Raw genomic sequence first — 23,252 nt, forward strand, 5'->3', positions numbered from 1 at the left:
CCAGTCCTGTTCTTCTGTATTTATTTGTTTTTACCCATAACTTGTTAGTATACCAATATTAAATCCATGCTCATTTTTACTTATGTAATTAAACACATTGTCATAGTAGTAGATATTAGGGTGAAAAGCCCAGTAACTTGTAATGCAACAGCAATGATTTTTGTTTTAAATATGTGTATGAAAATATTCAGAATCTGAGGTAAAAATGGATTTTTCGCTCACCTTTCAAGGCACATTTATGATAATAAGATAGTCTTAAGAATTGAGACTTTCAAAGAGGGCTAGGCTTTTTTTTTTTTTTTTTTTTTTTTTGAGGCCCATCCTTTTTTGAATGTAGAATTTGGACAAGTTACAAAACTATGAGAATTTTGCATTTTTTTTCTCATTTAAATTTGTAGTTATCATTGGACATTTGTTATGATTTTTAAGTAGCTTAGATTCATTCATTCCTTTTGTGGTGTTTTTTATGGTGTTTGGGAAGAACAAGAAAGGGTATTGGAAGGGTACTACTATACACACTTGGATACTTCCAGAGTGACATTCATTTTATAGGAGATTGCACTGGGACATCTCTGAATTGCCTGTTCCTTGCAGTGCATGGTTAGCGTGGGTCTGAGTGTGGAGAGAGATGGGCTAGGGGCTCTTAACCAGATTTACAGTGTGCCACTTCCTGAGCAGTGCAATGATCTAATCACTAGGGGCGTATCCTTTGTGCCTATAAAGAGGTCTGGTGTGCATGCTTAGAAGAGTACTGCTACTTTTCTCTTAATTAGTCAAAGCACGAAGGCTTACAATTTAGTAATTTTGTTGGAAAGGTTAGAAGTTTTGTTTTCATGCCATTCGGGTGAAGGGACGTTTTTAGCATGGAAGTAAATGAAGATCACTGGTCAAGTATCAGGTAGACACAGTTTGCATGGGTTCAAATCCTGGCTTTGCCACTTTACAGTAGCTCTGTGATAATGGTCAAATCACTCACCCTCTGTGCCTCTGCCTCTCTTTCTTCATAAGTAAAACATGAATAATTAATAGTGCCCATAGCTCGAGAGGCCGTTAGGAGGAATTGGTAAGTTAATGTACAAACTACGATAAGTTCTTGACACATAGTGGTACTAAATAAATGGTAACTGTTGTTAGGTATGAGAACTTAACCTTAATTCCCAACTCCTTTCTTCGCTTCTCAAGGCCTCAGACAAATGTTGCATAGTGGGAAAAGAGCCTGAGCTTTGTGGTCTGACCCCTGGGTTGGAATCTCTGTACAACCGCTTAAAGTTGAGTGTGTGACCTTAGACTGATTATTTATGTTCCCTTCAACAAAGATGTCTCTTATACGAGCACTGTGCTGTTCATTTGGACTTCAGTTTCTTCATCTGCAATGTGGGAATGATAGTACCAACCTTCTAGGATTGATGTGAAGATAAAATGAGGAAATCTTAAGACACTTGATAAGCAATAGCTGCTGTTAGCAGTGTTATGGTTATAGTCCCACTAGAAGATTATGGGGAAAGAGTAAATATGGAGGGCTTAGCTGGAAAGGAGGGGTTTTTTTTCCCTGAAATGTCATGGTGAGAAGAGGTATGGATGGGAAAAGTGTATCTAATGAGTTCTTGTCTGTGAAAGTTCCGGGAGAACTAGAAAATATGTGGGAATATGTCAGTTTTAACAGACTTTAAAAAAATATCTCAGGGCACTTTATGCTTACTAAAAGACTTAGTGATATAAGCCTTTTTTTTTTTGCATCAACATAGTAATGTGGTTTACAATATGTCACTTAGCATGGAGTCAGTAGTAGACTAGGCATTATAACTCAAAAGTCTAAAGTCCTAATCAGCTGGTAAGTCCACTGGGTCGGCTGCTCAGGATAAATTATGTGTTTAACCCTTGAGAACACAGGCTTGGGTGGGATAACTAAGGGAAACAATTGTAGAGGCACACACACGCTTTCTAGTAACGATGGACATCATTTATTTGCCTTCTGATTTTGGGCATTTTGCCTTTGTGAAATTTCCTCTCATCTGGTGCCTGGTCTTTTCTTATGGTAATTGTTATTTTCTTTCTATATTTAATTGTCATATGTTACCTATATTGAGCCTAGAAACTGGGCCTAAGAATAAGCTGATCATAAGAAAAGCAACTCTTTAAGTTTCTTCCTTACAGTGATCTTAGAATTAAGATGTTTTTTGGTAAAGTAGTTGAGTTTTTAATATGTCCATTAGTGTGTGTGTGTGTGTGTGTGTGTGTGTGTGTGTGTGTGTGTGTGTATCTGTCTGGTAAGTGAAATTAGTAATTGAGGGAGGGGGAATGATCATTAGTGTGAAATAGAATTAATTTTATTCATTCACTACGAATTCGGATCTGAAACTTTTTGATCTTTGATCTGTAGAGTTTTTTCCCTAGGATTCAACAAATGTATTTTTAACAGCTTATCACAACACACTGAATATGGCATGTGTTACCACCGATGAGCATTTGAGTTAAAGTAGAATAATAGCTTCCATTAACTTTTTGTTCTTATTTACTCAACTGTACCAGTTCATAAAGGCCTAGTAGGTGGGTAGAAGCATTTACTAGATTTTATTTTGTCTGTGTTCCTAAAACAGTGTTTCTGCTTTCTGAGCAGAAATTCCAACAAGTTTGTTTTGATAAAGTGCTGTACTTACCGTATGGTTTTCTTTCAATTAAAAAAAAAATGTAATGTTACTTTACAATTGCTAGAGTGGTCAGTAAGTGAAGCCTTGTAGTTCTAGAATTAGCATAGTATATGCACAGTATTACATTTTATTCATGTAGGGCTTATAAAAGTTGGCTTCTCTTGGGTGAATGGAATTTTAGAAAGTTTAGAAGTGTATTTTCATCTTAATGAATGCAGGAGTTAGAAGTAGACCCTATGAGGTCTTTGGGGTTGATTTAAAGAATTGCACAGTTTTGAAAATCAGTCTGTCTCTACCCGATTTGTAAAAGGTGGGCCACTGCTGCCCGGGCTGAACTGTTAGACTTACGTGGAAACCTGCCTGGTTCAGGGGTGCGTTAACTGTGTTATAGAGAGGTGCACATCTATTACGCATACTCCCTCTGTTGCCTTTCGTTTCCCCTTTTCTTTACTGTCTCTTTGCCATCTCTGTGTACGCTATCCCGTCTGCTGTTGATCAGTCCCTCCAAAGCCACCACCATCTTATTCTGTCTCTCTTAAAAACAAAACGAAATGCTATCGTAATGATTAGTTTTTAAATGTTTTTATTAAATTTTTAAAAAATATTTATTTTTGAGAGAGAGACAGAGACAGAGCGTAAGCAGGGGTGGGTGTCAAGAGGGAGAAACAGAATCTGAAGCAGGCTCCAGGCTCTGAGAGCAGTCAGCACAGAGCTCGACAAGGGGCTCGAACCCATGGACCACGAGATGATGACCGGAGCCGAAGTCGGACGCTTAACCGTCTGAGCCACCCAGCTGTCCCTAGAATTTCTTTCTTTAGTCTGTAAAGTACAAAATGTGGCTGTGATGCCTTGTTTTTAGGCATTGTTGGCATTTCATTAGTTGGTAGTTGCAAATAGACCTTTTCCAGATTTCTCCTAGTGGTTTTGAACTGTTAACTGGATTGTTTTGGTAAGAAAAGTAAAACTTGGAAATTAGCTGTGGTTAAATGTTAATGGCTATATTGGATTTAAATTCAGTAGCTTCTAAGATCTATCCAAGGCATTTCATCCGTTGCATAGTTATACATACTGAAAAACATATTTGAGAAAAGAGTTTTCACTTTGTAGGATTTTTAAAAACCTCTTTTCATGGAAATTTAAAAACATATGTAAAAGCATAGTGAATAATATTAGCAAACCCCACATACCTCTTAACCCAACTTCAACAGTTATCATTTTGCCAATGTTTACAGTGTGTGAAACATAACAAGGAAAGTAATTTTATGTTTTTAAAACATGCAGTACAAGTAGATCTGTTGGTATACTGGAAAAAAATGTGTGTGAGAATGTTAACTCTTTTCATACATTGTAAATTTAATACTGGTAACCACACTTTAGGATAATACTGCTTTCATAATTTGTCTTTGAACTTATTAAAGACATCAGCCACTACTGCTAGAAAGATTTTAGTTTTCTTACCCCTTCTGTCTTTAGAAACTCTGGATTATTAGTTTTGAATTTACTATCCTTGTTAGTTTCATTTTATTTTATGTACACTTGCCTGTTGGCAACTTTTGTATGGGCTACCAGTAATGGTCTTTTCTAGAATATGTAGGGCAACTTAAAGTTGGAAATTACAAAATCTTGTTCTCAGCATTTTATCCTTTGAACGTTCTATTTCTGTGTCACCTGGTTCTATTTCATCTGCGTGTATGTATCAATTGACTAAGGAATACATGTTATTACTTGTTAAAATAGTTTGTTGAAGAGGGAATTTTGATTATCTGCTATCCCTGGACCTGATAACAGTGATTAGGAACTTAAGTTATTTGCTCCCTCGTTCGCTTCTCTTTGGAGTAGTAAGTTGTGCCTGTGCCTGCAGTTGTGGGGCCTGCTCATTTCTAGTCACTGCAAGGTGATGGTAGCCTTATTTCTGAATTTCCTTGCTTTTATTAGTTTAAATTAGACCCATAGGAGTAATTATTCTACCCCAATGCATGAGGAAGCATAGTCATTGGGTGTTGTGCATCTAAACCCGCATGCAGTGCATTGAAAAGGTATCTTCAATGTTATGATGCTGTCTGGCATATTTAGTTTAGTGCAAGGAGTGTACGTATTTAATAGGACCTGTAATAAGCTTCCTTTATACCAAAGATATATTTTTAAAAATTATACCTAAAGACGACTTTATAGTATTCCCCAGTAGAGTTCATCTAGAGCAGCAAAATCTTTCTAAAATAAAACTTATTCCTTTAACCGGTATTCATTTAAGTGGGTTTCTCTGTACTTGGTTTCCATGGAAATAGCGAATAGCTAACGTTATTTATAAGGTGAAAGTAAAATAGGGTGCCTAATGGGACCCCATGCTGCTCTGATGAAGAGACTTAGGAAAAAAATCCATGCTCATGGGATTTTTTTTTTTTAACAAGGTTAATGGAAGCCCTGATTTCAGTCTTCTGTAACAGAACATATTTTTGGTTTTAAAGGCTAGCATTAATATCAAGCAAACTTCTTTTTTTTCTTTTGGTGTATATTGCTTTCACTTTCAACTTTTAGGACCACTTACTTATCAGCATGATTGAGGCTTTATGCTTCAGACTCGTGCTTCTTTGTGGTTTTTGTTTCAAAAGTTAAAATCTCCAGCATATTGTAGCTTTTTCAGTTTCTCATTGACATTTCAAAACACAGATAAAAAGCTAAATGTTCATTAATGATAGCAGTGATGATAAAGAATCAATATGTTGGACTACATAGGTTTTTTTTCTTTTTTCTTTTTTTACTATGAGTGTTTGGAACCATTTTTAGTTTTCAGGCCTTAAGTCAGGGTTCTCTTTTATTTGTGTTGTGGAGCTAAACCTGTGTAGAGAGAAAAGATTCTCATTTTCTTTTGGGGTTAAAAACGGGGCAAATCTTAATTTCTCTCTCTCTCTTTTTTTTTTTTTTAAAAAAAGGATTGTTGCCAAAGCATTTTAATTGAAATGAATGTTAATTCTTTCAGTCTTTGAATGTGGATTTGGAGTAAACCTTTCCTTTTTCCTCATTTCTTCGGTGAGGCCTACTCTTAGTTTTCTAGGCCTACAGCAAAGCCTTGCATCTCTTAAACCCCTTCAAGTGAAAGAATATCATTCTCTTTGTGTTTGTGTTTGTGATTGGGGTGTGTGTGTGTGTGTGTATGTGTGTATGTGTGTATGTGTGTGCGTGTGTGTGTGTGCGTGTCACTAATTTTTCTATAGCCTGAAAGGCACCTGCTCATTTTCCAGCCTGGTGAGTACAGCACTGCTATATTGAGAAGTGAGGCAGTATGGAACACAATAAGGTGCAATAATTTTTATTTAGTTAGTTTTGGTCGTCCTTGGCAGCTTGTGATTGTTATCCGTTTGTCTGGAAGTACTCTGTGATTATTCCTGGCTAACAGTGCAGCAGGAGTTTTCTTCTGTGTTTCAAAAGCAAGGGTTGTAGTGTACTTAGGGCTCCATCAGGGGAGGAGTTTTTGTTTTGTTTGTGTGTGTGTGTTTCTGGCTATAGTTGGATTTACTGTGCTCTAATTTTTAAAAATTTGGCTGTTGAATTTTTGCAAGAGGTATTTTGTCCCCAGCAATTCACTAGTTTCTTCTGTGCATGTTGGTTGGTGCTATTTTATAAAATTTCCTCAGTGTGTCAGTTGTTGTAGTTTAGCCTTTTCCTGTATATTTTTAAAGTCAGGTGTTTACTGGTGACCTTCCTTAATGACTTCTGTCTGAATTATCTTTGTGCTTTCGAGACATAGGAATTTGGGTCTATTATCCCATTTCTGGGAGAACAAGTCCCAGTAGTTGCAGTTAGCGCAGTAGGAAGGGTTTTCACAGATGCAGTGCTGGGCATTGATCCTCCTCCTTGGTGCTTATGGTTTACACCCAGAACTCCCATTAGTGTTAATAGGAGACACTTGCTTAAATCCCTGTACACCAGCATAAACCCAAACTCCTTCGTAACGCCTTATAGATAGCTGAGTTGTTTTTTTGTTGTCGATGGCAAGAGTTTTGGTCCTGGGGTTAACTGATTATTAAGATAAGAGTTTGAGTTATCTTGGGATATGGGTGATTTACTAAGTCTGATCTGTAATTAAGAAGTTTATGTTATGATTAGACTCCAAAAACATTTACAGCTTTGTGAGCTGTGGAAGCTTGTGAATAAGGATTTTTGTACTTTATAGCATGATGAAGCAAGATTTCTTCTTCCCATTTATTTCTTCTAGTACTTCTCAGCCACAAAATAAATGATTCTACAGGTTTTTATACAAATTGCAAGAGGACTTGGTAAAAGTTGTGTTTTTATTTGTGAGCCTTCCCACAATTACTCTCTGACCTCTTAAGTCTTTTGTCAGCTAATGTTGCTCACATTTTCAAGCATATAGAAGCTAATAACGTGCACTTTCTTAGAGGTTGGACATTGCAATCACTGGTCAAGTATTAGGAAATCACTGTTTACTGTGCCTATATGTGAACTGTGGATTTTTATTACTTTCATTTATTTATGCACGGTGTAATGGAAGGATTCCTAGATTGAGAGCAGTAAATCTGGGTTTTAGGCTGGGATTTGCCTCCTGCTATCTTTGTAGCTTTTGGCTAGTCATCTAGACTTCTTGGATTGCTGTTCCCCTGTGGAATGAAGGAATGGTTTTGGTACTCTGGGGTGTCCATTCTAGCTGTAGGCTATTTGAAGGCCTACTTTCCTAGGTACTAAAGGAAATAGAGGACTAGAAGGCAACGATACCTAATCCTGGCTGCCCATCAGACTCTTCTGGGGGAAGTTAAAAAAAATACAGCTATCTGAGCTCTAAGTCAGACTACATGAATTCAGAATCATTAAGGGTAGAGCCTGTGAATTTATGTATTTTTTGAAATTTTAGAGTTATCCTGATCAAGGTTTGAGAATGACTTATACAAGGCATTAATTCTAGTCTGCTTTGTGTGTGTGTGTGTGTGTGTGTGTGTGTGTGTGTGTGTGTGTATAGTCAGGGAAATAAGACCTGTAAGTTACAATGTGAGACCGTATGTGGTTAAATTTTAAGATGAATGTGAGTGATGATAAACTATCTGGGAATTCAAAGAGAGGAATCGCTGGGATTTGGGATGGTTATAGGGAAGGTCTCCATTTATCACTGAGTCTTTATCTGGACCTGAATGACTGCCTGAGATTTGGCTAGGTGGAGAGAAGGTGAAAAGGGTGTTGTTGGTAGAAGAAAGAACATCCTCACAGAAGTTTGGGGAGAGGAACAATTCTGATGACAGTTGTAGTGTTTATTTTATTATTCTACTCCTGGAACTGCTGTATATTTCCTAAACATTTTGAAAGAGTATACCATGAAGATATTTGATAGAAGAGAGTGTTCCAGTCACAGGAAAAAGCAAGTGGAAGAGCCTTGAGAAGGGAACTTGTTTGGAGTTTCTGAAGTACAAAAAAGAGGTCAGAATGGCTGGAGCAGATTAAGCAGTGGGGAGAGGGGAAGAGATGGGGTCTGAGAGTAGCAGAGGCCCAAATCACTTTGAGTCTTGTGGGCCATTACAAAATTTTTTAAAATGTTTTTTTAAAATTTATTTTTGAAAGAGAGAGAGCATGCACGTGTGCAAATGGGGGAGGAGCAGAGAGAGAAGGGGACAGAGGATCTCAAGCAGGCTCTGTGCTGACAGCAGAGAGCCTGATGCGGGGCTTGAACTCCTGAACCATGAGATCATGACCTGTGCTGAAGTTCGATGCTTAACCTACTGAGCCACCCAGGTGCCCCTCTTGTGGGCTATTTTAAAGGACTTACGCTTTTTTTTCTGAGTATGATGGGAAGCCACTGGAGGATTTTGAATAGAGGAGTGACCAAATCTGTCTTGGATTTTGAAGAGGCACTCTGGGGGCGCCTGGGTGGCTCAGTCGGTTGAGCGGCCGACTTCGGCTCAGGTCATGATCTCGCGGTCCGTGAGTTCGAGCCCCGCGTCGGGCTCTGTGCTGACAGCTCGGAGCCTGGAGCCTGTTTCGGATTCTGTGTCTCCTTCTCTCTCTGACCCTCCCCATTCATGCTCTGTCTCTCTCTGTCCCAAAAATAAATAAAACTTGAAGAGGCACTCTGGCTGCTGAGAGAATAGACTGTGGCAAGACAAAGATGGAATTGGAGAAGGAGGTTAGGAGGCTATTGTAATAATCTAGGTTAAAGGTGATGGTGGCTTGGACCAATGAAGTTGTAGTGGAGGTGACACAAGTGGTCAAAGTCTGTGTATTGTTCAGGTAGAGGCAAGATGTTTGGCTGTTAGATTGGATATAGGATGTGGAAAAAAGAGAAGTCAACCATGACTTTAAGGTTTTGACCTGAACGGATAGGTAGTCCAGAATTTAGTTTTGAACTTGCTGAGCTTGAGAAACCTATTTGACAAGTGTTGAGTGGGCATTCGGGTGTATGAGTTTGGAATTCAGGGGAAAGGTCTGAGCTGGAGATAAAAATTTGGGAGTCGCCAGTGTACAGGTCCTTTTATAGCCATGAGAGTGGGTGAGATTACCTAACAGGAAGAGTTCCAAAAACTGAGCCCTGGGGCAGTTCAACATTTTGAGGTCTTGAGAGATGAGAACGAACCAGCATGAGAAATCCAGAAGAGTGGCCAGAGAGATTAGGAGGAAATCAAGATCAAGTGGTGTGAACATAGAAGTGAGGGATGAGACTTTTCTGTTGGCTGTAGCAATGGGGAGGTCATTGGTGATCTTAACGAGAATGGAGGGCAAAGCCCTAATGGAGTGAGTTCAATGGAGGATGAGAGGGGAGGAACTAGAGACAATGAGTATGGTTAAGTCTTTCTGGGAGTTTTGCTATAAATGGGCGCATAGACATGGGGCGGTAACTAGAGAAGGATATGGAGTCAAGGGAGACTTTTTTTTTTTTTTTTTTTTTTTTAAGATGGACGAAACAGAATGATCCTAATGAGGGGGAAATTGATGCTTCTTGAGACTGAGGGGAGAAGTGCTAGAGACATGTCCATGAGAGTAAGATTAAGAGGGATGGGGGGACACAGGGATGATTATGACATCGAGACCTAACGGACTAAATCTCATTAAGCAGGATTCTGTTTTTCCTTTTGAGTACTTACTTGCATTTTAATTTATTTCAAACTTACTATGCTTTCTGTTGGAAGTTAGGAAGGGCAGATAAAAAGCAGTAAAACTTATTGTATATAAAATCAGTGTATCAGCTTGGTGTAGTAGAGGAGAAGAGATTGAATCTTCTGCGTAAGGTGACATTTTAAAGTGTCTTTGAATGACAATTATCTGTGCTATTCTAGTCCCTTATCAAAATTTATGATTGAGCACAGACTATAAACTTAATTGTTCAAACTTGTAGTGGGGTGAATTTTAGCCTAATTTAAAACGATCTAATGTTAAACCTTTTTTCTGTAGAATTTGTTTATATTTTTCATATACAAAGGTTTTAGATATTTTTACAAAAGGTACTTAAGTTGTTATTAATCATCTCTGATTTATTGATGATATTTTAAATTTTACAACCATATTAGAAATCTGAATGATTCATTTCTTTACCAGCTCTAATTAAAGCAGCTACCTGTGAAGTTCTGGAGAGGTGAACCATCTCCAGTTTGCAAAAAATCATGGGAAGTTACGTTAGCAAGATAAAATTCATCTGTAAAAGCAAAGATAATTTCATTTAGTTCCACTTGTATGTTTTGAGTGTATTTTTTAAGAAAAAAATCTATATTTGAACATTTTCAGCAGATACGGTTCAAATTTGTAACTACCTTAGCTATGAGTGTCAAGAGTATGTGAGAAACAAATTAAGCGGACTTTAAATCAGCTTAACATGAGGAAATCAAACTTGCATTTCAGACTTAAATACATTTTACATACAGATAGTGTTAAAATACACATTTACATACACATCTTTTTTGCTCACTCTTACTAAATTATAGAAATAAAATCTTTTCTTTTTCATCAGTTTCCAAAGGGTAGTTGATTAATAATCAGTCTTCAGAAGAAACACTTTGGTAGTTGTGATGCGTAGTGTTTAAGAATCACTAGTCTAAAAATAATTGACTTTTTTTTTTTTTTTTTTTGGTATCTGAGCCTCTTTGTAAACCTTATTAAAGCTGTGGGTCCTCTTCCCAGAATTCTTACACATACAGAACTTAACATATAGTATTGTAGGGTTGGTAGACCACTCTGAAACCCATTCATGAGGATCCCTTAGGCTTAACAGAGCTCAAATTTTAAGACCTGCCCTACATAGCTTACTAATATGATTTTTCCTTAAAAATTTATATGGAGACTTTTCCAAAGATATTTTGCCAGGGTTTACTATAGTTTGTTTCTTAGAAGTGTTACTGCTGTGCCTGGTTAAGAGGCGGTGAGGTCTAGTGGAAAGGCCAGCTCAGTCAAAGGAATCTCCAGGTCTGTAAGCTTTTCTCCAGCTTTACAACCAATTGGTGTGTGACCTTCGGGGAAGTCACTTAACCTCTTAGGCTTTGATTTCCTATGTGCTATCTGCAGTCCCTGCAAGCAGTTTTATGAGTAGTTTTATGATACATTGGTTTCATGATGTCATGGTAAAATTCTTTATCAATTTGGGATTAACTCTGAGATTGATTTTTGGAGAAAATGCCCTAGAGATAAAGTGTACATCCATTGTGTCTTTTTACTAAATATGACTGTTTAGAAGAGTTGATGTGACTCTACTTTCTCAAATGCCACATAAGTAAAAGTAAAAATCCTAATTCTATCCTGATCACTTTGAGTTTCAGCATATTTTATATGTTCTGGTTATAAACCATTGTTATATGTGTTGGAATTGTCATTTCCAATTCTGTGGCTTGTTTTTTCATTCTCTTAATGGTGTTTTTTTTTTGATGAACAGAAGTTCTTAATTTAGTACAATATATCAATCTTTTCCCTTTCATTATGCTTTTAAATGGTAACATCTCTACTGTTTTTATCCAAAGTCATTCACTTAACAAATAATGCTGTGGGAGATTGATGCATAAGAAATTATCACCAGCATGAAAGAGCTAACAAGAAATGTTTAATAGGGAAAATAAGTGAAGAGTTAAGGGTCCACTCAATTCGCTCATTTAACAGATATTAATTGAGAATTTACTACATGCCTGGTACTGTTCTGAGTAGTACAGAATCCTGTAGGTACCATCTGTAATGTTAATAAATCCCTTTTTTTAAGTGGAGATATTATTGACTCATATAACATTATGTCAGTTTTAGTTGTACAGCATAATGATTTGGTATGTGTACGTATTATGAAATGATTACCACAGTAAATTTAGTTAACATCTAAACTTTTAGTTAACATTTAGTTACCACACAGTTACAATTTTTCTTTTCCTTGTGAAAATCTTTTTAATAACCACATCATTCTACAGACCTTTGCATGATTTTTTTTTTCATTGAAGTCATTCTAATCTTGGTGATTAAAATAGCCATTTATGTGGACTTGAGAACTTTCAGAAATACTGCTGCTAAAGAAAAGGCAGGATAAAACGGCAAATTGAATTTCTTTTGGAAATGTTAACTGCATGAATTGGGGCCCTTTTAAATTATCTCACTGTATGTTTGGTGTGACTATACATGATTGAATAAAAATTTATAATCTGGGTAACAAGATTTTTTGAAATATCCCTTGAAATGAGAACACTATTGGAGTAACATCAGTCAACAAACATACTGTGTTTAAAGCATGAGGAAGTTTCAGAGCATGTCATGTGGAATTTATATAACTTAATACTAAAATATTAGGAGAAAAGTTTTAATTTTTGTTTCCTAATTTTTTTTTTAACAAAAAAGAAGTTTGGGGTGGGGGTGAGTTAAAAATAAACAATATAGCCTGACTTGACTTTTCTAACTTTGAAGTCAGCTTAATGGAGTTTAGTTAATCTTAAAAAAAAAAAAAAACAAAAAAACACAGTTGATAAAAGCGTCATTGAGCATTAGATTGAGATCCCAAAACCTTAATTTTCTTTCTGGCTCTATCACTGATTAAACGTGGCATAGAGAAAGGCACGTTTGTGTTGTGTGGTTTACAGTCTGAAGTGGTGAGACTTGAAGGATGTGAATGAAAAGTGTAATTGAAATTACGATATGGGTAAAATGCTGTCAGTTTTAAAGGCTTATATAAGACAAGTCCATTTTGAGATTAATTGAAAAAAAGCCTTTTAAATAGACCAAACTAAGGGCCAGTGATGTTAGCTTCGTTTGCTGGTATAAAGCCATGAACAGTGAAGGCCATTTGTTGGAGATGAGCCTGTATTTGTGTGTTATTTAGATGAGGTACCTTTTATTTCTGTGTGTCTCTTAGGAAAGGGAAACCGTCAACTACTTTTCCTTGTCTTGAAAAAACTGTGGAAAAATGAAAAATGGAAAATTAGAGATTTAACTGCCTTTGAATTTTTTCCTTGCTGTGAAAACTATGTCTCTTCCGTTTTGGGGGATTGGGGGGGGGGGGTGGGATTGGTTAAAAGCTTTGGGGATTTTTGTGTGTTTTGTTTTTTTCTTCTTAAAATCTGATAGAAATCTTTTAAGTCTTCAGCTTTTGATGACATGTCCTAAATCTGTGTTTATAGTCTAATTCCATTTTCCCCTTCTTCTGCTGTAGGGAGCAAGAGAGCTGAAGGACAGCCAGTTTCCCCAAAATTGGTAAGTACTTTCTTGAGGCAGGCCTAGTGTGCCTGATGCTAGTTGGGTAATAATTCAAATGTTCAGTGATTTTTTTTTTTTTTTTTTTTTGCAAAAAAGCTTTCTCCCAGAAATGAGGCTTTACTGTTTGCACTGAGTGAAAGTGAATTTTTGTCTAATTTCACATAGCTATATCGCAAATGCATTTGTGTTTCTAATAATACTGCTAGGCTTGCATGTTCCTACATTCGATAACCTGTTAAAATGTAAAGGTCCCCTTTGCCAAAAATGTCCTTAATGCAGTGGTTAGAGCTGAAAATTCTGAAGTCAGGAATTTCAAAAGTTGAGGTTCCTATTGTGTTTTGTATTACTTAATATGCTGTTAAATTTGATGGCCTTCGTATATATGTGAAATGGCTAGGTTAATGTAACTATGGGAACCTTGACTTTGAAATTTGGGACTCCTAAGCATTTATATCCTTAAATTTAATGTTGGATTGGCTTCGTGTCTGACAGTACATTTTCAGTGTGTGTTGTTTGTATAATTCCAAATGAGGAAAGAATAAAAAGAGAGAGAGAGTGAAACGTAGCACTGTGAGGGCATAGAGGCAAACACATTTTTTCCTTAATATCTGCTTTAATATCTACTCTAACAGCTTATAAGTTGTCACACTTCAGTCATTTTTTTGAATGTCTCATTCAGGATTGCACATTGCGCAGGGCAGTCTAGTGACTAAGAATCAAACAAATATCAACCTTATTTGGAGAGCATGTATTATGATAAAAAAAAAATAAACAAGAGAGCTGGAATAGGATAGTTCCCTGATGCAAGGCTACTTCTTTTTGTTTTTGTTTTTGTTTTTTAAATTCTCTCTCTCAATTCATAATTAACTTAGTGGCTGGAGTAGATATTTGGTTAAGGCTTCGTTTTGATAATTTACTGTCCTTGAGGTGTTTCTCTTATCTTTTAGGGATTGGGCTTTGAACATGAAAGGGAGGCATTTGAACCAGTTAACCTTACATCTGACTACCTTTTTATTCTACTTGCCTTTCCCTCATGGAACATTTTTAAATAAATAATCACGAACCTATAGCCCTTTTCTTTGAGATGTGATAGAATCACAGAATCTTAGAGAAGGGACCTTAAGGGCTTTCTCTTCCAGCCTTTTACCAGTGTGGCAATTTCTTCTCCTGTGTCCCTGTCAGATTGTTATTCGGGTACATATTGAATACTACATTTTAAAAAATACTACATTAAAAAAAAAGTGTAGCTCATTATTTTCTGTAATGTATTCTGAGCAATTCTAGTTCCACAGAAATGAGTAAATATTATTGAGGTGGGGTGGGGGTGGGAAAAATGTTCTGTGGTCAAATAATTTGGGAAATGCTGCGTTAAACAAAGTTAAACAGGTTTCTTTACTGCAGGACTTCTCAGAACCTTTAATATGCTAATGTGCATTGTGAATCTCCAAGAGGGGGATATGATATGCAGCATTCTTGAATACTTCTAATGACAGGGAGCCCACTACCTCATAAGGTAACCCATTCCTTTTTTGTACAGCTCTAATCCTTAGCTCTTCCTTAAATTGATCTGAAATCTATCCTCCCATAACTTCCACTTCTATTAAATTCTTACTGGTTATGCCGAGACCACCACATACTCTTGTGTTACCCTTTGTGTAGTAAATATGTATATGATTCTGGCCAGGACTGTTTTTAATCATTAAATAGCATTCTAGTAAATGTGTCAACCAACTCTAAAATCTCGGCCTCATTGTCACTATGTTCTTAGACACTCCTCTCCAGCCTCCTTCATTCTGAATTTCTTTGAGTTTTTAAATTTACTCCCAGTGTTCTTGTTGTTGGGTATAGTTGGGATGATTTTAGTGGATGTGCTTGATTTCTGTAAAGGGTAAGAAATAGAAGAATGTGTGTGTGTTGGCTAGGCCTGGGCCTGGGAGGCTGAGGTAGAAACTACATATCAGAATGAACGTCGGTGGTAGGGAGAGATACAGACCCTGCAGTGGACCTGGGAAAGAGAGGGTGCTGTTGGGAAACCTGACTTCACCCTGTGTTGCAGTGGTAGGACCTGTGTAGGTATTCCTTTTCTTTTTCTAAATGAGGATCTAGCCTCTCCCCCAAAAAACCAAAGCACGGAGAGGAGAGATATATATATTCAAACACATTCAGACATTGTCATAAATCTAATTGTGTGTGTATGCATGTATAACTCTCATCCCGTGGTTAGGAAACATCAGTCTCACTAGCTGAGGTGATTTTTGTCAACAGCTATTAATACCAGGATTTGAGCAGAGGAACTTTGGCAGCTTCAGAAGGTAGCCTCTGAAATCAGGATTGCCAGGCTCTTTGTGCAGTAGCCTTTACTGTTGACATGTGGAGTGTCAGCAAAGAAATGCCACCATGAAAATAAGAAACAAGCATTGCATTGTTTTCTTAATGTAATTTTTATTCATATTAATAAGTGTTAGGTTTTTTTAATTAATTTTTTTTTTTTTTTTGAGAGAGAGTGAGAGCAGGGGAGGGGCAGAGAGAGAGAGGGAGACACAGAATCCGAAGCAGGCTCCAGCCTCTGAGCAGTCAGCACAGAGCCCGACACAGGGCTCGATTTCACGAACTGCCAGATCATGACCTGAGCCAAAGTTGGATGCCCAACTGACTGAGCCACCTAGGTGCCCCAGATGTTAGTTTTCAATAAATGTTTCTAAAGAGTTTATTATTTTTAGTATCTGTAATAACTTTTAGCACTATTAGTTAAAAGTTAAAGATATTGTATCTCTTAGCATTCTAGATACACAGTAAGAAATGACTATTTTGTACAAATTGAAACTTAATATTTTAGTATTAGACATATGATGAGTAAGGACACATAAATCTGTCAAGACTTTCTACTTTTTTTTTTTCTTAAAGTAATCTCTACACCCAACATGGGGCTCGAACCTAACAACCCTGAGAGTCGCATGTACTGATTGAGCCAGCCAGGCACCCCAAGACTCCACTTTTGATCTATGTATTACTCAGAATACTCTTTAGAGTAGGTTTAGTTAATTTTTTAAAAAAAGAAGTAGAGGGGCGCCTGGCTGGCTCTGTCAGTAGAGCATGCGACTCTGGATTTCAGGGTCATGAGTTTGAGCCCCATGTTGGGTGTGGAGTTTACTTTTAATCAAAAAAAAAAAAAGTGGAACCTTACACCAAGTAAATATTTGGTATAGAGAACATTGAGCTGTCCATTTTTAGGGAATGCAGTCTGAGGGCACAGTGATTTATAGTCTTAATGTTAAAGAAAACTTGATAGATGACTTGAGTTTTGATTGGAAAAAAGGTTTATTCCAATTCAGGAGCAGAGCATTGTTTCTTAGTAGTCAGTTCAGAGGTACAGCATCACTACATCATTAGATTGCTAATGAAAGACCTAGAGGTCACATATTTCTAAGCAGGACTATACCTGGTAAAATAGTTGGAATTCCCTTTCTTAGAGAATTGGATAACAGGAAACCCTACATACAGTCTTCTCAGCAATATACTGTTTTGAGAAGTTTATTACAAAGTTTGTGTGTATGAACAAGAGTTAAGTATGTTAAGAATAGTGTAGAACTTTGTAGTTTACAAAGGGCTTTTCATAGAAGTTCATCCCTTTTGAAACTTCTAATGCTTTGATGAAGTAGATGATAACTGTTCCCATTTTTCTGAGAACCCTGAAGGCTGAGAGTGGTTACACAGCAAGTAAATGAAATTTGTTTGTTTGTTTATTTGTTTTTTTGGGGATAGTGAGTGTTCTTTCCAGATAGCACAGCTCCTTTTTTAGTGGGATTTGGTTACTACTTTTATTTTGTTGGTTTGTGGAGTTTTTATTTGTTCATGTTTTTGTTTTTTTTGTTACTTGAAGGTGAGAGGCCGCTAGGTGTCCCAGTAGTTTGACATGTACCGTTTTGAAGGTAACAGATGTTGGTATATTGTGCTAGGCAATTGCCCTCTGTGATGGTAGCATTTAGAGCTTCTGGGTATCTCCATAGAGTGTGTCGATTACTGCTTTGTGAGTTTGTTTATATTTACCTTGTAGCAACTGGTTTGTTAGTTTTAACTTACTGGAATTGGTCAAAATATGATAAATCATCTTTTTACAAATTTAGTAAATAAAACCTTTTTTTATGATCCCATTAACTGCCCCCAAATAGTCTTCATATGACAGCACATAAGTTGTCTATGCCCCCAAAATATTTTTTAAAAGGATTTAACACATTCTTGCCTTGTTTTTGTAAGCTATAAATATATGTATATAATTTATTCCTAGAGGTTGAGACCAGTCTCTTAAAACTGCTATCCAGAAAGAGAACTTTTTGAAGAAGTAGGATATAAAATGAATCTTCTAATCCCTTTGTAAGTTTTTCTATAACAGGCCACTCACTTTTTTAACCCTTCAGTGTTATTTTGAAAGAAAAGAAATAATTGGCATTTAGTCATTGCCAAATAAAATTTTGTGCCTCTTTGTGTCTCTAATGAGCAGACAACAATCTGATGAAGGAATAAAAGCTGTCAGCTCCTCATTAACTTGAGTTACAGGCTTCATATCCTGCGAGGCACTTTTTGACATTTAGAGCCTTCAGGTTAAATCCTGGTTTTACTTTTTCTTTTCCTGAACACTTTGTTTCATCACTACCAAATTTTCTGAGGCTTTAGCTATCCTCAGTTAATTTTTTTTTAATTTAAAAAGAACTGCATATTTTCTGTGGAAAAATTTTAAAACATCAATACTCTGAAAAATTGAAAGTAAATAACCTTTAGTGCTACCACCCAGAGAAAACCAGGAGCAAATTATGAAAGTGCCACCTGACCTGTCCTCTTGACAGCTCAGAGTATTCTTATTTCTACAAGTCTTTGTCAGTTTGATAGACAAAACTTACCTTCTTGAAATTTACATTTCTGTGACTATTGAAGATGGATGTTTTTCATGTTTGTTGGCCCTTCTTATTCTTCTGAGTTGCTTTTTCATATTTTTAAAGTTAATTTGTGAGCACTCCCAATATATAATTTATGTTAACCCTTTGTTATGTATAAGTTTCTATATTGTAAATTTTCCATGTTTTTAACCTGCCCTTTGTTTCCAGAGTTTTTATCTTGACTCGAAGTGTGATGTTTTATGTTACTACCAGTAAAAGTAAATATGGCCTTTCTATTGTTGAAAATATCCCATTAACTTCAAAGTGATTCTTAATTTGACAAAAATTATAAGGAATCAATTTTGGACATATTTTCTGATAGTACCTTGCAAAAGTTAAAACTAACTCAACTAAATCAGGTACTGTTTTCAGGAATAACTCTAATACATATAAGTTACAAGTTTGAGTAGGGAGATGGTTTTTAGCATTTAAAATGAAACTGGGGGCACCTGGCTGGCTCAGTTGGTAGAGCGTGTGATTCTTGATCTTGGGGTTTTAAGATCGAACTGCACATTGGGTGTAGAGATAACTTACAAATAAAATCTTTATAAAAAAAGCAAAATTAGAGTGATAGTATAGTCTTAGCATTTGCTTTTGTATGTAAACTTACATGACAGCAAAAACAGTTATTAGTCTTGGTAACTTTATGATTCGGATATTTATTACAGCTCCTTAGATTTTCTAAGATAATAAGTAGCTAAAAAACTGCTTTTGTAGTTTGTTCATCAAAATATGTCTCCTTTTCCAAATTATCTCCCCTAAACATAATGCTTTTTTTGGTTGATAAGTTTTTTGGTCGATAGTATCATTGTACAGTGGTCCTTTCCTAGTCTCCATATATGTAAGTTTGAAGGAATTTTACATTTTTGAAACTTACTGTTTTTTAAGTTGGAGTATTTTGAGATTACATAACATAGCACATAAATCCTAGGGGAGAGATTGCCAGTGATGTTTTAAGTCTAGTGAGATTAAGCAAATGTAATGAAAATTAATGTTCACAGGAATATATTGTACAGTTAATGATTCTACTATAACTGTTAAGTCAGGGAAAACTTAGGTTGAATACGGACTTGATTCATAGATAAATAATTTTTGGAAAGTGCACAGATTATGAATCTTATTGAATTGGTTTAAGGAGTAGTGGTTCTTCTAAGTTCCCGATTGTTCCCTTCCTCAGTTTGTAAGAATGCTGAAAAGCTGCTCTCACTACTACAGGTTTTATAGTTACAAAGAAGAAAAGAGAAAGAAGTCAAGTTTAAATTTATTCCGGCAAAAGCAAACTTTTGCTTTGGGAGGGTACCTAAAATCACGTCTAAGGCCACATTCAAGAAAAAAAACGAAAAGAGAAATTAGCCGTTGAGTTCATGTAAATTGTAACAGTGATGAGCAGAGCAGAACGGGAGGGTTCACATTCACAAATCTAGACTTTTGACATTATCCCACTTGCAGTTACACACACAGCCACAAGAGATGCGCTGACGGGTTTGAAGAAGATGGTGTTCGTTGTCAAGCTGAAGCGTCTAATCTACTGCTAGACCACCACCTCTATAGATTTATTTTTTAACATGCCTGTCTTAACTTTGTGGAAAGCACAGTTACATTGCATTGTGCCTGTGTAAAGTATTAATTTGGTAAATGTAAACCTTTAAGGGACACCAGAATTTTCCTGTTTTCAGTTTTATTTTTAAAATAGTATTGAGAACCCATCCAGATGAAAGTACCCTGGCCTTCTTTAACCTCTGAGAGACCCTGAACTTCCCAGTTCACTCTGTGTGATGAAAAATCTAGAACCCTGTTGTTATGTGTCTCTAAGACCGTGTGTCCTGGGTGGTTGTAGTCTCGCCCTCTAGGTTCCCAGCTCCTCTAGGGCAGAAGTGGTCTTGTTCAGCTCTGTATCCTCAGAATGTGTATGTACCACAGTGCTGAGCATCTAAGCATGCTTAGATGCCTTCATGACCAGAGTACACACTTTTCCCCCCATTTCTTACTTATTTGAAGTGTTCTGTAGAGGAATGTTCAAAGAATAAAATCCAGAAAGTTTTGATACTAGTTCAGTATAAAACTATTCATTTTGGGAAGCAGTCTGTTTAGGAAGTGTCATGCCCTGTGTTAGAACATCAAATAATTTTCAACTAATATAACTTATTTAATATGAATATTTCCTTTGTTACCAAAAACATCTTATGATCTCTACAGCTGCAGTGAGAAGAGGAGTTTGTTATTTTAAACGGAGGCTGAAGAAACTGTAGACTTAGCAGACATAAGAGAAAGTGGAGAAGGTGGAGGATGGAGTTGCAGACTCTACAGGAGGCTCTTAAAGTGGAAATTCAGGTTCACCAGGTATGTTCCATTATTGGCTTCTCCCATGTTGTGTTATTAAGTAATGGCTAAGATTAGTAAACTGGCCCATCTCTGAATTTCAGTAGTTTTTAACCGCATTTCAGACAGTTGTCCAAGAGCCATGTCGTTGGCTTTCTATCACTGTGTAACAAACTCACTGATAATACTTTTAAGAACTTTACTTTAGGGGAACGTGAGGGGCTCAGTCAGTTAAGCATCTGACTTCGGTTCAGGTCATGATCTCGTGGTTCATGAGTTCAAGCTCTGCGTCGGGCTCTGTGCTCACAGCTTGCAGCCTGGGGCCTGCTTTGGATTCTGTGTCTTCCTTTCGCTTTGCCCCTCCACCTCTGTCTCTGTCTCTCTCTCTCTCAAAAATAAATAAACATTTGCAAAAAAATTAAAAAGAAAAAAGAACGTTAATAAAATATTCCTGACTTCCTTTCTAGAGAAAACAACGGCATGTTTTTTTCATATGCCAAAGGTGTTAAAAAAAAAAAAAAAAGCTATTTTTATCCTGTGTTTGGTTCATCTGAAGACTTTGTTCATGTGCCTTGACTTGTATGTTTTAAGTAATGAGACATGTTTGACTGTCATTTATACCAAAGTTTTTATGCATAACTCAGCTTTATGCCTTGATTCCAATCTCTAGTAAACAAAACATCCCATGTTTAAATTTCAAATTTCACAATTCTTACAATTTACCTCAGGTATACATAGGCTAAACAAATCTTAAAAGTATATAAGTAAAATTACATTAATAATTACTTTTATATAATATCAATAAAAATATTAAATATGTATATTTTATATGTATATACATCTTATTTAATATAACTGTAACCCAGACATAAAGCTATCCTTAAATAACAGCATCATTAATATTTATTTTTGTAAGCAGAATATCACTGTCTATATCCCTTTTCTAGACATTAGCTGAATGTGGTCCTAGGTTCAAGATAAATGCATACACACACACACAATTAAAAGTGGTAAATGATGATGAATTGACTACTTTTGAATGTTTGGGGCGTGGGAGTAGAAAGGAGAAGGGGACTAATTTTCTAAAGGTGTTTTTCCTAGGTATAGTTTCTCTTGTTTTACCTGAATAGTTTAAGGTTAACTTCTGAAATTGTTGGTAACACACCTTGGGGGTTTGATAACTACTAAATTTGCACATTGCTTAGATTAAGGTGGATGAGAATTTACAGGAAAGCTTCAAAGGCATACACACACACACACACACACACGCACACACACAAAGTCTCTGTGTATTCAGAATCCCTGCTGCTGCTTTGGATCTGTTAAACTCTTGCTCAGCAGTAGTCTTACGGTTTGCTATGTACAGGTGGGCTTTTCTGTGTGAAGAGTGTTTTGTTTTATGGTAATTGTAAGAAATTTAGTATATAATAAGTTATGCACATTTTATTTCATTTGGCCTTGCTTCTGTTAGTAATTGGGAATAAAAATCCGTTTATAAAAATAAGTTTGTCTTTTTCCCAGGTTGTAAGTATTTTAACCAAGAGGTGTGTGGAATACTTAATTTGGCTGAATGGAAAATGACAACAGTTAAATTCACAATTTGTTCAAAGCTTACATCATCACAGAGGAAATTGCTGGAGAACAATAATCAATCTGAAATTTGTATGGATCAAAGATATTTAATAAAGTTGTACATGATTTTAGGAGATAGTCCTCCTCTCAAGAAACAAATTGAACTAAATTACTAAAAATGAGAATTCTTAAATATTATTGGGGCACCTGGGGGGTGCCTCAGTGGCTCAGTTGGTTAAGCATCCTACTTTGGCTCAGGTCATGATCTCACAGTTCATGGGTTCAAGCCACATGTCAGGCTGTGTGCTGACAACCTGGAACCTGGAGCCTGTTTCGGATTCTGTGTCTTCCTCTCTCCCTGCCCCTCCCCTGCTTGTGCTCTGTCTCTCTCTCTCTCAAAAAAAATAAACATTAATTAAAAAATTACATATTATTTTGTTTTATATTTTCCATTCAAGCATAGCATTTTATGAAAATTACAATTATGAAAAAATTTAATGTTTTTTCTTTTAAAATCTAATTTAATTTGTTGGCTCAAAAGGGATATATATAATATTCTTCTGAGAGTTATCCCAGTGTCCTAATATTTACATCGCCTGTTTCCCCTTATATTTAACTATTTTTTAGCATAAATCGGAGCTTTTATAGTCATCCTTAATTATTACATATTTTGTTTGTACAATAATAATCATTTATATGTTGATGGATAATATTTTTAACTTATATACTTACAAAACATATTTTCACTGTAATTACATTTGGAATATTATTTTGGGAAAAAATTAAGTATTAACAGTAAATACAAGTGACCTGTCTTGTTTGTAAATCTGATGTTGTTATTCTGGTTAGGCATGTGTTAAGCTCCATGATCACTGATCATGACGAGTTCGGGAATGCCAGAAATGACATCAAAGTAGGCACTGGCTATTAGGCTGAGGCCAGAGCCAGGTCATATATTTGACTAAATGCCGGAGCAAAAACCACCCCTTTTGTATTTCCAGTAAGGGATGGAATTAGGGCTGAAACGGAGTTTACTGGATAGACGCATGTTAGGAAAATATTGCTGCGGTAGACGTATATTTTTGTTCTTTATGGACAGGGAGATGGCTAAGAAACTAGCAATGTACACATGGTT

At 36.3% G+C, this 23,252-nt stretch overlaps 1 protein-coding gene across 18 annotated transcripts in view; it reads left to right on the top strand.

Annotated features, from left to right (window-relative positions):
- Window positions 1–23,252, top strand: part of PHF21A (PHD finger protein 21A) — a 194,697-nt gene that overhangs the window by 14,811 nt on the left and 156,634 nt on the right. For 14 of the 18 annotated variants that reach the window (XM_053899788.1, XM_019412289.2, XM_053899790.1 and 11 more), the window contains exons 2-4: window positions 13,252–13,292; window positions 14,697–14,808; window positions 20,423–20,566. In XM_053899788.1, coding sequence (XP_053755763.1) covers window positions 20,513–20,566 — 54 coding nt within the window. In that variant the 5' untranslated portion in view covers window positions 13,252–13,292; window positions 14,697–14,808; window positions 20,423–20,512. Of the gene's footprint in view, window positions 1–13,251; window positions 13,293–14,681; window positions 14,809–20,422; window positions 20,567–23,252 lie in introns of all 18 variants that reach the window. The other 4 variants (XM_053899784.1, XM_053899785.1, XM_053899781.1 and 1 more) reach the window with 2 other exon arrangements.

Source organism: Panthera pardus, unplaced genomic scaffold (genome assembly GCF_024362965.1).
Source record: "Panthera pardus isolate Hobbes unplaced genomic scaffold, ASM2436296v1 HiC_scaffold_12, whole genome shotgun sequence".
In the NCBI taxonomy this organism is placed as follows: Eukaryota; Metazoa; Chordata; class Mammalia; order Carnivora; family Felidae; genus Panthera; species Panthera pardus.